This window comes from Platichthys flesus, chromosome 20 (assembly GCF_949316205.1).
Source record: "Platichthys flesus chromosome 20, fPlaFle2.1, whole genome shotgun sequence".
NCBI classification, from domain to species: domain Eukaryota; kingdom Metazoa; phylum Chordata; class Actinopteri; order Pleuronectiformes; family Pleuronectidae; genus Platichthys; species Platichthys flesus.
Genome location: NC_084964.1, coordinates 20559600 through 20574599, shown reverse-complemented (window position 1 = coordinate 20574599; position 15000 = coordinate 20559600). Strand labels below are relative to the sequence as shown.

At 46.1% G+C, this 15000-nt stretch overlaps 1 protein-coding gene across 2 annotated transcripts in view; it reads right to left on the bottom strand.

Annotated features, from left to right (window-relative positions):
• grid1b (glutamate receptor, ionotropic, delta 1b) overlaps positions 1-15000 on the bottom strand; it is a gene marked incomplete in the record, with an annotated part of 244236 nt that overhangs the window by 47831 nt on the left and 181405 nt on the right. For both annotated transcript variants that reach the window (XM_062414339.1, XM_062414340.1), the window contains 1 exon segment: positions 11061-11266. In XM_062414339.1, coding sequence (XP_062270323.1) covers positions 11061-11266 — 206 coding nt within the window.

The window sequence follows — 15000 nt, the reverse complement described above, 5'->3', positions numbered from 1 at the left end:
GGGACGGACACTCGAGCACCAGAGCAGAGAAAAACACATTTTCAGATATTTGAATGAACTCTATTCATAAATCAGTCGAACATGTGATGATTGATCTTAGGAAACAGACTCGATGTTATGAGTTATGGTCAGAAATTAATATAAATTAATATAGATAAACACGTATAAGCATTGATATGAAAACTATAGGAATGTGCATCCATTGAATCCTCATCTATCTACAGGTTTTACAAATAAACAATATGAGTCAGTCCTTTGAAATCAAACCCCCTGACTCCGCCCCTCTGTGACGACAGCGACTGATCCGGTGTCAGTTGTGTTTCCCCGGATCAGATCGCTCACAGTTTTGTTGTTTGTCCGAGGTTTGTGTGTTTTTAAGGAGTCGTTGTGTGTGTGTGAGTCGTCGTCCTGCTCAGATGAAGAGGTGATGTGTCACCATTGTGAGTCAGAGACAGGCTGATGTCCCGTCGACCTGCTGGCGTCCTGTCAGTCGGGTCATTGGAGACAATCAGGACTCGTCCCCCGAGCGGCTCGGAGACATTTACACAAACACAGAAGCTGCAGCCAGAGAAACTCGATTTAGTTTGAAAAGGAAAATTCATCTCAGTAAAAAATTAGCCGCTCCTCGTTTCCTGTTTCTGCTCCACTGAAGTTTGAATGCAAATTAATTTATGCAAAATTATATATAATAACATTTTTTATGTTTTCTATATATATTGCAAAATAGAAACTGAATGAATCAATAAAAGTATTTAAATCAAAAAAAGACTTTGGCACTAAACGATTAACAACTAATTAGTAAATTTGAATAAATTGTTACATAAAATTGACAATTTATGTTAAGTTTTTTCATGTTAATAGTTAATAGGCTGCTGCTTTAGATTATGTCTCTGTTTGAAACTCAGAGACACACAAATGATAAAACAGCTGAAATGAGAACGAATTCATTTCTCACAGGAAAAGATCTCAAAACTCAATTTGCTGACACGTCCAGAGAAAATCCTCCAGTGCTGCCTTCGGTTGACGTGCAATGCATTCTGGGGAAACGGTCTAACGCACTTAATTCCTCCTGAAGGTTTCTGGGCAAAACGTTGTGTTATGTCACCAGGAGGCTTTAACACAAAGGAAGTGACACTATGGGTTCAGACCTCGAGGGAGCTTCGCCTTAAAAACACAATAACTACCATGAGTCTGCTGCTCTGTTCAGGAGATAACGAGCTGCCTGAGATCCTCAGAGCCGCTCCACTCACTTTATGATGAATCTGTTTCTCTGTTCTCACTTCCTCTTTCTCTCATGAACAGGAAACATTCAAACATCCTCCAGGTTTATGGACCAGACAACGAGATGAAGCAAATCTGAATCAAATCTGATCTTCTAATTATCCGTTTTCTTTTTTAATTCCTGTTTGCTTTCGCCTCAGGTCCTGGATCAGTTTAGTAAATTTCTTTTTGTCATAGTAAACAATTCCTTGACGTGTTGGAGACACTTGGTAGAACAGACCTCTGGAGTGGAGGTGATCAACCAACACGTTGAACAAACACGTGTTAATCATGTCTTCACTGCACCACATATACAACCCCCCCCCACACACACACACAGTCACATAATTTCTTCTGCCCACAAACTGAAGTGAGTTTCATATTTCATGCCTCAGCAGTTTCCTGTGCAGAGAATAAATCCATCAACTTCCTCCAAATCTTTACTGGAGAAATAAAAGTCCAATAAAGAGTTGAAGGCTGAAGAGATGTTTACAGTTTTCTCTGAGTGACAGGTGGAGCCTCGGCTGTGATTTGATTAAAAGTCAAAGTTGAAATCTGTGGACGTAAAAAGAGAAATCCTCCAAACTCCCAGAATGCATTTCAGAGAGGAGCTTTAGATCCTTATCACGGCTGATGACATTTGAGCCGTGGGTGAAAAGTCACCGTGGTGTTTTCCACTCGAGCCTCGGACTCATGGACGAGTTCAACCAATCAAGAACCAAAAGATTTGTCAGAAAAGCTTTTGGACACGTTGAGATCTGAGTCCACTGTGACCGGGTCTGGTTCTCTGGACTCAAACTGTTCTCACTCGACCATCTGAAGAGGAACTTCACTAAAACACAAACAACATCTAACAGCTAAGTTTGCTGCAGGAAGAAATTCACCAAACACACAAACAGCCAGGGTTCAGTTATTAAAGGTTAAATCATTTACACTCTGGGGCCTTTGTGGTGATTTCTTATTTACATGAAACCACAAACGCTCTTAACACCAATTATTTAAAACTATTCTGGATGAAGTCACTTTCTTCACATACACTCTGTGACAGAACCGAGAGGATTGACCTGATGAACAAAGAGGCTCGACCTCCTGGTGGACCACGTCCCAGCAGCAGTGGAAGCGACAGCTGTCACTCAGACGTCTCCGAGCTGAGGTGCGAGCAGAAGGAAAGATGGCCGCTCAGGGGTAAACAGCCGGGAGTGTTGTGGCGTGCAGCGCTGAGATAAATGCTCGGTGTCACGTCTCTGCTCAGCACAAGGACTTTCTCACTGCTCTTTCTGTCTCCTCCACTCTCAGGAAGACGACAGTTAAAAAGGCCCATTTATTTATCTGCTGCGAGTCGGATGCGGCGCCAGCAGCTGCCAGCGGCTCGTGTAAACAGCACAATGACAAACCTTTGGAGAGCGGGGGAACCGCAGGCTGCTGAAGCTTCCACTTCACTGTTTGAATACGGAAACACCTCCGTCTCCCCGGGGAGCAGCCTCTGCTCCTCACCCACAGAAACACAAAACCTCATCCCCAGTCCTCGGGCGTCTGCTTCAACAACACAAAACTGTTTGTCTGCGAGTCAGAGGAGACGAGAGCAGGAACTCCATATGGAAATGATTCCTTTAATTCCTCGTGACAACAACAACAGGTTGAACGGTTGAGGGAATAAGAAACCGATGATTGAGACGCTCAGCGGAGTTTTAGTTTTACAGGTCGTCATGTCAAACGTGGCCAAATGTATGAGGACACCTGACCTCTGCAGCATCCGGGGCTGAGGAGCCGGTTCTGCCTCTGGAGGACACTCCACCCCTTCTTATTCTGGACCTTGACTGTGAAACATCTGCATGAAGGTGAAGGTTATCGACAGCAGCTTCCTGTCAGACAGCAGCTTCCTGTGAGAGAGCAGCTTCCTGTGAGAGAGCAGCTTCCTGTCAGAGAGCAGCTTCCTGTCAGAGAGTAGCTTCATGTGAGAGAGCAGCTTCAGAGCAGCTTCCTGTCAGAGAGTAGCTTCCTGTGAGAGAGCAGCTTCCTGTCAGAGAGCAGCTTCCTGTGAGAGAGCAGCTTCCTGTGAGAGAGCAGCTTCCTGTGAGAGAGCAGCTTCCTGTCAGAGAGTAGCTTCCTGTGAGAGAGCAGCTTCCTGTCAGAGAGCAGCTTCCTGGCAGAGAGCAGCTTCCTGTCAGAGAGCAGCTTCCTGTCAGAGCGCAGCTTCCTGTGAGAGAGCAGCTTCCTGTCAGAGAGCAGCTTCCTGTGAGAGAGCAGCTTCCTGTCAGAGAGCAGCTTCCTGTGAGAGAGCAGCTTCCTGTCAGAGAGCAGCTTCCTGTCAGAGAGTAGCTTCCTGTGAGAGAGCAGCTTCCTGTCAGAGAGCAGCTTCCTGTGAGAGAGCAGCTTCCTGTCAGAGAGCAGCTTCCTGTCAGAAGAGAGCAGCTTCCTGTGAGAGAGCAGCTTCCTGTCAGAGAGCAGCTTCCTGTGAGAGAGCAGCTTCCTGTCAGAGAGCAGCTTCCTGTGAGAAGAGAGCAGCTTCCTGTGAGAGAGCAGCTTCCTATTAATTTCATACATATTAGTTTTAGTTTTTATTGTACATTCTTTTCTGGTTCACTAGTTTCTGTCTGCTATCGCTTGATTAGTACATTGAATATAGAGTTATATAAATAGAGAATATTGTATGTGATTAATATGATATGTTCTTTGTTTGAAGAGAAACTGTGTGATGCTTCTTTTAGAGTGAATGATTAACATGTGACCTCTTTCATAACTTTAAATTCAACTGTTTATTATATTTATCCTCAAGCATCTGGCTCCTGTTTCTAATTACACTCAATCAATAGACTTCATCTATTTACTGTGGAGGTTTATGTTAATGTGAGTAGATAATGTACATGTGTGTTTCTACTGGAGCATCACTCATCAAGTATCCTTCACATAAATGAAAAACTAAATGAAGGAATCATAAATCATAAATCATAAAGAATCGTCTCAGGGGCGACAGGCCAGCAGCCAATCACTCTCAGGGGCGACAGGCCAGCAGCCAATCACAGAGCTGGGTTTCAAACATGTCAAATCAAAAAGATGAAACTCTGAGACAGAGTTAAAGTGCAGCAGCCGACTGACGCAGTGAAAATGGAACAAAGTGGATTTGTCAACAGGTCCCTGATGTTGTCGTAAACACGGAGCCGTTGTGTGTTTGTGCTGTGAAGACGAGGCTGAGGAGGAAGGAGCCACTGAGTCTGAAAACACACAAATACAACTAACAGGAGAGAAGCTTCGGCTCAGAGTCAAAGTTTAACGTCTCTGCAGATAAATGTGGAATCGCTTTGTTTCTTCAAAAGTGTCAAAGCTGCAACTTCAGCATCCTCCCTCTCCTCCTCCTCCTCCTCCTCCTCCTCTTCCTCCCTCTCCTCCTCCTCCCTCTCCTCCTCCTCCTCCCTCTCCTCCTCCTCCTCCTCTTCCTCCCTCTCCTCCTCCTCCCTCTCCTCCTCTTTCTGAGGAGCAGTGGGAGGTCAACATGTCAGCGCTCGTCGAGCTGAAGCTGCTGCTGAACATTCTAATCTGGAGTCAGATGTTTACAGACAGGATCCTGGAAACAGACACACACATGATGTTGTGGTGCAACAGGAAAGTGTTGTTATGTTTTGTTAAGATCCTCGTTAGCCCATCTCTTACTGACTGTCCATCCTCCCCCCACTGAGGGTTCCTCCTCTTGGTGGTTTGGACTCTGCAGATCGTCCTTCTCTGACAAATGATTTTACTGAAGAACCTTCACGTGTGTGTTTCCTCTTATTACGTTAATTAAACGTTAAAAGCATCAAAACTTTATTTATTTATAACAGCATGACAAGCCTCCTTCTGGGTTTCTAACTAAGTTTCTAATAGTTTACATTAAATTCAGCCTTTTTTTAAACAATCATTAGGTGTGATTTCCTGATCTGTTTCCTGTTTGTTTCCAGATCTGTTTCCTGTTTGTTTCCTTGTCTGCTTCCTGTCTGTTTCCTGTTTGTTTCCAGATCTGTTTCCTGTTTGTTTCCTGATCTGTTTCCTGTTTGTTTCCTTATCTGTTTCCTGTTTGTTACCTGATCTGTTTCCTGATCTGTTTCCTGTTTGTTTCAAGAACTCTTTCTTGTTTGTTTCCAGATCTGTTTCCTGTTTGTTTCCTGATCTGTTTCCTGTTTGTTTCCTTATCTGTTTCCTGTTTGTTACCTGATCTGTTTCCTGATCTGTTTCCTGTTTGTTTCAAGAACTCTTTCTTGTTTGTTTCCTGATCAGTTTCCTGTTATGTTTCCTGTTTGTTTCCTGATCTGTTTCCTGATCTGTTTCCTGTCTGTTTCCTGTCTGTTTCCTGATCTGTTTCCTGTTTGTTTCCAGATCAGTTTCCTGATCAGTTTCCTGTTTGTTTCCTGTTTGTTTCCTGATCAGTTTCCTGTTTGTTTCCTGATCACTTTCCTCAGTCTAGGAACACGATTAATGTTTCATCCTAAACGAGGAGAAGTGAGGAAGTCAGCCAGTTGTCGTCCTCGGGATCATAATGGATCTCACCCGCAGCCCTCTCCACTGTAATTGGAGCACTTAGTGTAAATGCTGTGGCTGATATCTAATTGCCTGGAAGGAGGTGGGTGGGGGGGGGGGGCACTTGACGAGCATTAACGATGATTGGAGATCAGCACCGGAGACGTCTCCTTTGGCCGGGTCACCGCCTTCATGCAAACTCAGAGAGGAAGGTGACCTCGGTCCGACAGGAAGCAGAGAGCAGAGTGACGGCTCAGAAACAAGATGGGGATTTATTCTGTCGTCAGAAAGTTCGGAGAGAGACGAAGAACATTTAACCTCTTGTGTGTGAGATTTTAAATAAGTGAGGACTTGTCTTCTAACGTTCTTGATGTTGGAGAGCCGTTCGATTCAGCACGTTTCCTGTGGAGGGAACAAATACCGATCAGGAAGTTATGACCACTTCCTGCCACCGTCTTTGTGTCAGTTAGCCCCGCCCCTCTGGTCACGTGACTCAAAGCATCAGATTCTATAACGTAAAGAATCTGATGCACGTACAGCCCGCACACGGGACCAGATCAGGTTCACTGTCTATGGTCAGAACCGGTCCAGTGGACACCCGCTCAGCTGCGTCTCCCGTCCGGGGACAGAGGGACGTCTTTGCTTCTATGCAGAATCGTCTCGTCCAGTTTCGTGACAGAAATGTGGACGAGACAAGGCGAGAACCTGGATGTGTGTTCGTGTGACAGTCTCCCCTCGGCAGCGATATGATGAGAGATGGATGGGAGTCGAGCTGACGGGTCGTTTGTCACGGGGGGGGGGGGGGCTGCTGTCATTTGTTTGGCTGGCGGACAGCACGGCTGATAAAGCAGCAGTGTGACGGAGCTCATCTGATATCAGCCCGGAGAGCGGAGGAGACGCGACACGGCGCCCGGGGCGAGACACGTACAGAGAGAAATATCAAATCATCTCTCAGCTGTGAACACGCACCTGAGCAGCGGTGGACGAGGGGTCGAGTCCCACGGCCAGCAGGACTCAGCCAATCAGGCTGCAGCGACAGGTCACATGGACACACAACAGTGTCTCTGTCAGAGAATCAACACAAACTGCTACATACTCCAGTGTAGGAAACTTATGAATAACAAACATTCCTATCAAGTAAAATAATATCAACTATATCAAGCAGTGCTGTCGGAGAGACTAATGGTAAATATCAGGTTTATATATGATGTAAATGTCTGTTTCATCATTATCATCAGATATGAATGGATGTGTTTACTGGATTTAGAACAGGCCTTCCTGTTGTCTGAGCCAACTCTTAACTTGAAGGTCGGTGGTTCGATGCCCGGCTCGTCTGCTGAAGAGTGAAGGGGAAAACACAGACCAAGTGTTTTCCATCTGAGTGATAGAAAAGAGCAGGATGTGTGTGTGTGTGTGTGTGTGTGTGACTGAAACTGCACATGAACACATTCACACACTGGGATATAACATCTTAATAAACGAGTCTGACTCTTTGCATCTGATCTGCTTCGTTTCTCCTTCTGGTTCTTTTTCATTTCAGCAGCTGCGACGAAGCGTTTGAGAGAAAACGTGAAAACAACAAGAATCCTTCAAGGACTCGAACGAGATTCACTGTTCAGGGTTTCACCGAGAAACCAGACACACAACAGACACACAACAGACACACAACAGACACACACGAGAATTCATGAAAATAACATGAAGCCCGAGAGAAACAGGATGAGTCGAAAAGAGTTCTGCACACAGACACAGACACACACACACACACACACACACACACACACACGCACGCACGCACACACACACACACACACACACAATTCCTCCATAACGAGACCTTCTGGAAAATGCTCTCTCGCTCTCTCTCTCTCTCTCTCTCTCTCTCTCTCTCTCCTTCCCTTGCCTCACTTTTTTTTGCCTCGCCCGCCCGCACAGTGCCTCACACTGTTAGTCTCACCCGCTCGCCCACTCCTCCTCTCTCTCACCTTCACACACACATTTCCCTGCACACACACTCTTGTCTCTTTGTCCTCATGCATCCATCTTGACACTCCAGTGCACACACACTCTCTCACTGGAGCGTTTCTGATGTTCTGTCCTCGTCCAGAAGAGAACATGGACGAGGACGAGAACACATGAGACACGTGAGACACACAAACTGAGAGGTAATATTAATGTTAATATGAATATATATATAGATAGATATATATAAGTCCGACACCACAAATACAAGCTAACTTAGCTAAGGCTGCTAACTCAGAGTGATGAGTGTTTATCAAACTCAATATTAGTTATAAACATATACAAATGAATGTATAGAGTCAGAATCAACAGGAAAGAGCAGCTGTCAGGTATATGTGTATACATAAATATATAATAATGGATCCTCCTCTTCGTCCAGGTTCAATATCTTATTTGTCTTTTCTCTGCTTCACTTCTCGCTCGGTGGAACAGTCGGATGTTTTTTATTCCTCCTCATGTTTCATCTTTCTCTCAACTTCTCTCTTTCCCCCTCATGTGCTTCTTTCTCCTCCTCCTCCTCCTCCTCCTCCTCCCTCGCTTCATTAGCGATGCCGTCCTTCTGGCGGCCCACAAGGTCTAACTTGATGGGAGACAAATCCTGGTGATTAACAGTGATTAAGAAACACGGTGTAAAAGTCGTGTGGGACGAGCAACCTTCTCTTTAACGGCTTCTAATCCACAGAATTTACACGGTCACACCCGGTCCTGTTCGGACGGATTTAGAAAAACATACGGATCTGTTCAGCGGCAGTGGGGGGGGAGCTCCTCCTCTTTAACCTTTCACCAGTTTAACGTGAGATTTCAAAGCTGAGAACAAAGTGCTGCTTCACGCTGTGTCAGAGGCGGACACCGTACAAACCTTATCATATTATCTCAAGCTTGGAAAATCGGATTCTTGTATTTAATGAAAAATAAATGACTTTAAATAAAGATGGCCGACATGAAGGCTCCAAAAAGAGAAGTCAGATCGTGTGGATCGGCCCCTAGAGGCTGGCTGCACTGCAGGTCATAAAGAGGTCATGAGCCCCGCCTCCTCCATGTTAACGGATGGGACATTATACATAATCTAATGCTTCGAAAAATCTGGAATCAGGAATAATCTTCTCTGACCAGTTTGTAATAAACTGAACGGAAACTTCTGAGAAACATGACTGGGACTGAGAATTCCCCCCCCCCCAAGTGAGCATCAACATGACTCAGCAGGTCGTAAAACACAGAACGCCCCTTTAACTGGGTGAATGATAGAGAGAGAGAGAGAGAGGGAGAGAGAGAGAGAGAGAGAGAGAGAGAGCGAGAGAGAGAGAGATTGGGGAGGAAAATTTACGTGTTTTTGTTTACTGAGGTCATTTTCAATTTGCCCTGAGGACATGTAGAACACACAGACACACACACACACACACACACATACTTGTGTACATGGAGGTGTCACCCATCCTGATAGCATCCTGTCAGTCAATCTGTCTCTCTCTGCAACCGAGAGCTTCGTCCTGCCTCCCAATCTCAACCTGACTCCTCCCTGATTGTGATTTATAGTCTCTCTCTTTCTCTCTGTCTCTCTCGCTCTCTCTCCCTCTCTCTCTCTGATAGGGAAGAGGACGGTGAAGGAGGTGAGGAAAGGAGGGAGGATCAAGAGAGGGCCAAAAGGATGAAGAGGGGATGATTTAACAGGATGAAAAAAAGGGAAGAGGTGAATTCAGAGGATGGAAAATGGTTGTCAAAGGAAGCATGAGGGGGGAGGAAGGAAGGGAACAAGAGAGCATGAGAAGGGACGAGGAGAGAGAGAGAGGGCGGGATCATGATAAAGAGAAGGATGAAGTAGAGAGATGAGAGAGAGACAGATGAGAAGTGGGAAAGAAATAAAGAAAGGGTGAGCAGGGGAAGAAGAGGAGGGAGGGAAGGATGATGTAGAGAAAAGAAAACAGGAAAGACTAGTGGGCAGACAGAGGAAGAGGAGGAAGAGGAAGAAGAGGAAGAAGAGGAGGAAGCGACAGGTGAGACACTGGAGGAGGAAGAGAGAAAGAGTAAAGGTGCGGAAGGAAGGAGGGAAAAGAAGGTGAAGAGGGAAATCACTGATTAATGACACATTTAAACTGTCTCACACACACACACACACACTCACGCACACACGCGCAAAAACAACAAGATTAGGTGTGAACGAATGCGTGTGTGTGTGTGTGTGAGTGTGTGAGTGAGTGAGTGTGTTTGTAAACTTATTAAAGCTTTTAACGCGTTTCCTTGACATTATCGAAGAGTGAGACTTTCTCACCTCCTACACCAGCACGTCCTGCTGCTAATGACACACACGCACACACACAAACACACTGACACACACACGCACACACACAAACACACTGACACACACACGCACACACACAAACACACTGACACACACACATACACACACACACACACACACATACACACACACACGCACACACACAAACACACTGACACACACACGCACACACACAAACACACTGACACACACACGCACACACACAAACACACACACACACACACACACACACTGACAGTGAAGTGACAGTAAACTCTCTAAGTGACGAGCTGAATCTGCTCCGTCTGTTTCTGTGACGTTAATGAATCTAACTAAAGGTGCAAATATAATGAAACACATAGAAACACAGTGACAGACACACACAGAGCCACACACACACAGTGACAGACACACACAGTGACAGACGTGTGATGGTGAACAACTCTGATCCGTGTGTTTTTCTTTTTGATTAATAAAATTATACTATAATCAATAAGATGCTGATCGCAGTTTCTACTCTTCTGTTTTTGTCATGTTGTGTGTGTATGTGTGTGTGTGTGTGTGTGTGTGTGTGTGTGTGTGTGTGTGTGTGTGTGTGTGGAGCTGGATGACGGCACAGATCCACATTAATACTTAAAGCTGCTGCCATGGAAACACTGCTTGACTGGCAGTTTGAAATCAACACACTGATGCAGCAGCATTACACACAATCCTGCTGCCAACACACATTCAGTCACACACACACACATTTGCTTCAACCCGTTTTCCTCTGTGTACACATGCAGTCATTCTGTGGGTGTGTGTTTGTGTGTGTGTGTGTGTGTGTGTGTGTGTGTTTGTGCACATTGTTCCACAAACGATACACAGACATGTTGCTTATCACTCATGTGTAGCCACACTGCTCCCTGTAGACACACACAGGGCCACACACACACAGAGCCACACACACAGAGATACACACAAAGAGACACAGTCCTGCTGATTAGCACGTTAGCACATTAGCACGTTAGCCGACCTGCTGGATGAAGGTGTGCGCCCCCTGGGGGCTCAGCAGCAGGATGGCTCTGCGCAGCGTGTCCCTGTAGCGGTTCAGCTCCTCCGTCCTCATGGTGGTGAAGAGGTTGGTGAAGACCTTGCTGATGTTCCTGTCCACTCGCTGCAGCGCCACGTCCACGCCCTGACGGGACGTCTGGTCCAGGAAGCCCTGCAGGCCGCGGATATCTGGAGGACAAGAGTCAAGTCAGTCCAAGGGTCAGGGTGAAGGAGTTAGTGACCCCTAGTGGTGAAGTGACAGCTAACTGAAGAACCAGCATTACCTCTGCCACGGAGGTTAGTTTCAGTTTACAGGATTACGTAAAAAACAGAAACTGCATTGATGCCATAAACCATGAGTCTGATCGTCTGCGTGGACGGTAAAACTTTACGGTCGATAGCAAACATCCCTGCAGACAGCGATGACATCAAACTGGAGCAGGACCAATCAGAATAGGGCGTGCCACCTGGTCGCTGGTTTGACGTGGCGAGATTTCTCCTCAGAGCTGATGATCAGTTTCCTGTGTTTTATTGATAAACAAGCAGACACGCCCCCTCACATGGTAGTGTTTTATTGATAAACAAGCAGACACGCCCCCTCACATGGTAGTGTTTTATTGATAAACAAGCAGACACGCCCCCTCACACAGGCAGACAGTCACCTGACTCACCGGGAGCCGACTCTTTATTCAGCTGAGACAGTCGGGTCTATTTGAGGGTTTCATTTACTCGTAGATTGCTCGAGCACTCGTCTCCGAACTGCCAGAGAAGTTCCTGACGCGTTCTGCTCTGTTATCGCCGGTGACAGGTTGTTTTGCCTGAACATCTCTCCTCCTGCTCCTCCTCACCTCCCTCCCTCCTCGCTGTCTATTAGCACTGACAGCCGACTTGTACGGAGACCTGAGCGACTCCAGCTGCCACTCTCTGCTCCCACAGCGCTTTATTTCTCTCACTCCAGCTGTTTCATCTCATCATCCCCAGCCTCCCACCTCCTCCTGCTCACTTCTCCCCTGTGTCATTGTTTTTGTCCTCCATTATATTTTCTGTCCATCCATCCATCAGTCACTCTCTTCCTCCCACATCCTCAGTCAATCTCAGGCCAGAGAAGGTTTCGCTGCAGTGGAACAATCAGGTAGAAGAACATGATGTGATTTGTGATTCACAGTTTCCTGCAGATTTATAGGGCAGCGCTGGAGGCGGAGCTCTGTAGGAGGCATTAGCAGCACGCTACCTGAATTAGCAGCTGTCCGTCATCAATCTTTATCTCCTTCTGGTCAATTTAACAAAAACATGAAAAGCACCAGAACAACCGGTGAAGCTACAGATTGAAAACTGTCTGACTTTCATATTGAGGAAGGAACCTTTGAAAAATGATCTGTAACCGTAACGAACTTTGAATATCTGGGGTTTCTGGATCTTCTCCTGCAGCCTCCCAGTAAAAGAGTGGAAGCTTCCCAGTGAGCGAGTGGACGTGTCGAACACAAACATCTCAGGATGAAGAAGAGGAGCCGGACACGTAGAAGATGAAGACGTCCACTTGGAAACACAAGGAGATTCCAGATCTTCTGGTGATGAGGGCCGACGCCGGTGTGGATGAGATGTAAAACACAACACTGATCTGTCCACAGCAGAGTTTATACATCATGTCCCGCCTCCTGCTGCTCTACAGGCTCCGCCCCTGCTGCTCTACAGGCTCCGCCTCCTGCTGCTCTACAGGCTCCGCCCCTCGCCTGGTTGTTCCGACATGTTCCTGTTGGTGTGAACGAGTCGGACCCGACCACCTGCTGCTGCTGCTTCACAGACACTAAGTTCAGGACATGTGTGGACACTGTGTTACAGAGTTTGTGTGTGAAGCAGTTTTAATAACACAAACATCCCGTCCTCTGTTCTTTCAGTTCTGGCGGCAGCTTCGAGCTCGGTTAGAAAACCACATTACACAGAAAAACAGATCTCTGTGGTTGAACATGACACTTTGTGAAATTACCACCGGGCTCCAGGAGAAGTTTAATGGTTCATGTCCTGCTCCAGTCGGTAGGAACATGAAGTAACACAATAATAACACAATTCTCTGCCGGTTTCTTTGTGTTCCAGTGAAAATCTTCTGATCCTCTTCAACATCACTTTGTCATTTCAGTTCTCTGCAAATTCAAACTGCAGCTCAAACCAACCGTGTACTTTTATAATGTCTGAGATTATTTTTATACAGATTTCTGTGTTTACTGCCTCGCTGCTGCCCCCTAGATGAACTGCAGCTAATTACAACACCAGGACGTGGACAGTCGATACTCAATCTCATTTTAGCTTCTTTTAGCTCAGAGAACAGACAGAGGCGGAGCTTAGACCTGGATCCAGAACCAGGACGCTTCCATGTGACCAACAGATTAAAACGACTAATCGCCTTTAACATCAGGGTTAGTTCTTTACAGATCAACATTTTAATAAAAGAACACTTGATTATGACCTTCATTGTCTAAATGAAAACTTTTAGTTGAAATCAAATATATTTTTAATTTTCTTTTCCGTGCTCTTGTTGTTCTGCAGCTCAAGCAGCAGAACAACAAGAGCACGGACTTGAAAGCAATTTGCTCCTCGCCTGCTTCCTCATCACTTTCTCCAGAGCCACTTTGAGCAAGGCACTGTGGGGGGGGGAGGCACTCGTCTCCCTGCAGAGACGCCGGGACTTATCTTCCTCCATCAGAGTCGCACCAATCTCTCCTTCGCAGTTGCTGGAGAATTGGCAGTTGGACCGGCGGCCGCAGAAAAGGCCTCAGATTCCATTTAGATTCACACAACATGGAAATATGAGCCGGTGAACCCTCAGGGGCCGGTTTGGTTCTGTGCAGCAAACACGTCTCATATTTACCTGTGATATGTTAATGTGAACTTGAATTATGTTTTTTACATTTGTCTGAAAACCTCATTTACACGACATGCAGTAAATAGACCAATCATCACCGCGGCGACGTCCTCATTACTGCACTTAACTCATCGTGTTGCCACGGTTACACCAGCTGGCCACACTACAACCCCCCCCACCATCAGAGACTTTTATAAACACACAGTCCGACGGCCTGAAGTGCTAATTGAAAAGGTCGAAGGTCAAACGATGACTCCGTGTTCAAGTCGTTTGTGAGAGAACAACATGTCGTCAGGAAGCGTCTCGTTATTTCCAGGAAACAGATTTTTATAGTTTCTTTCGTCTAATGTGTGAAAAGCATTTTGATTTTAACGTCGATGGTTTGACGTGCGACGCATCGAGCATCTGTCAGATGAGAACCACAGGAACTCAGAAACCTGCCTGTTTGTGTTTACAGCTCAAACTGTGTCTGTTCTCACAGACATCGACTTCTAGACTTTAATTGATTCTGTCACGACTACAGTTTAATTTGATTTTCATAAAACACCCAAATAAATAAAGAATATCTGCAGAAAGGAGAGTTTTGACTGAGTTCGGGTGCAGTCGATGTTTCTCAACAGAGGCTGAACAGGGCTCCTCGTCCAATCAGATGTCTTCATCACTGTAACCCCGCCCAAAGATTTACCATACTTTCGTAAAGCAGGACCGGAACCTGCTTGTAGCTGCTGACAGAGCTAAATGCTAAATGCTAAATGCTAAATGCTAAATGCTAACGTCTTTGTCTTTGTCTTATCTCAGGCAGCGTCTCTCCCTCAAGTCTCGTCCTCTGTGCCTCCTGCTGCGACTCAACATGGCTGCGGGTGTAAATATTGATCAGTGGCTCCCGACAGCGAGCGGCTTCCTGTTCCAGGGGTCCGGATTAATCACAGGAGGAAGGCTGCAGGCTGCAAGTCTTCATTAGTTCACCAGACAAAGGTTCTAATTAAAAAACAGACACGATGAAAGTCTGGTCTGATAAAGACTTCACTTTTCAAAGAGTTTCACGGCGTCGCTCGGTCTCTGTGGG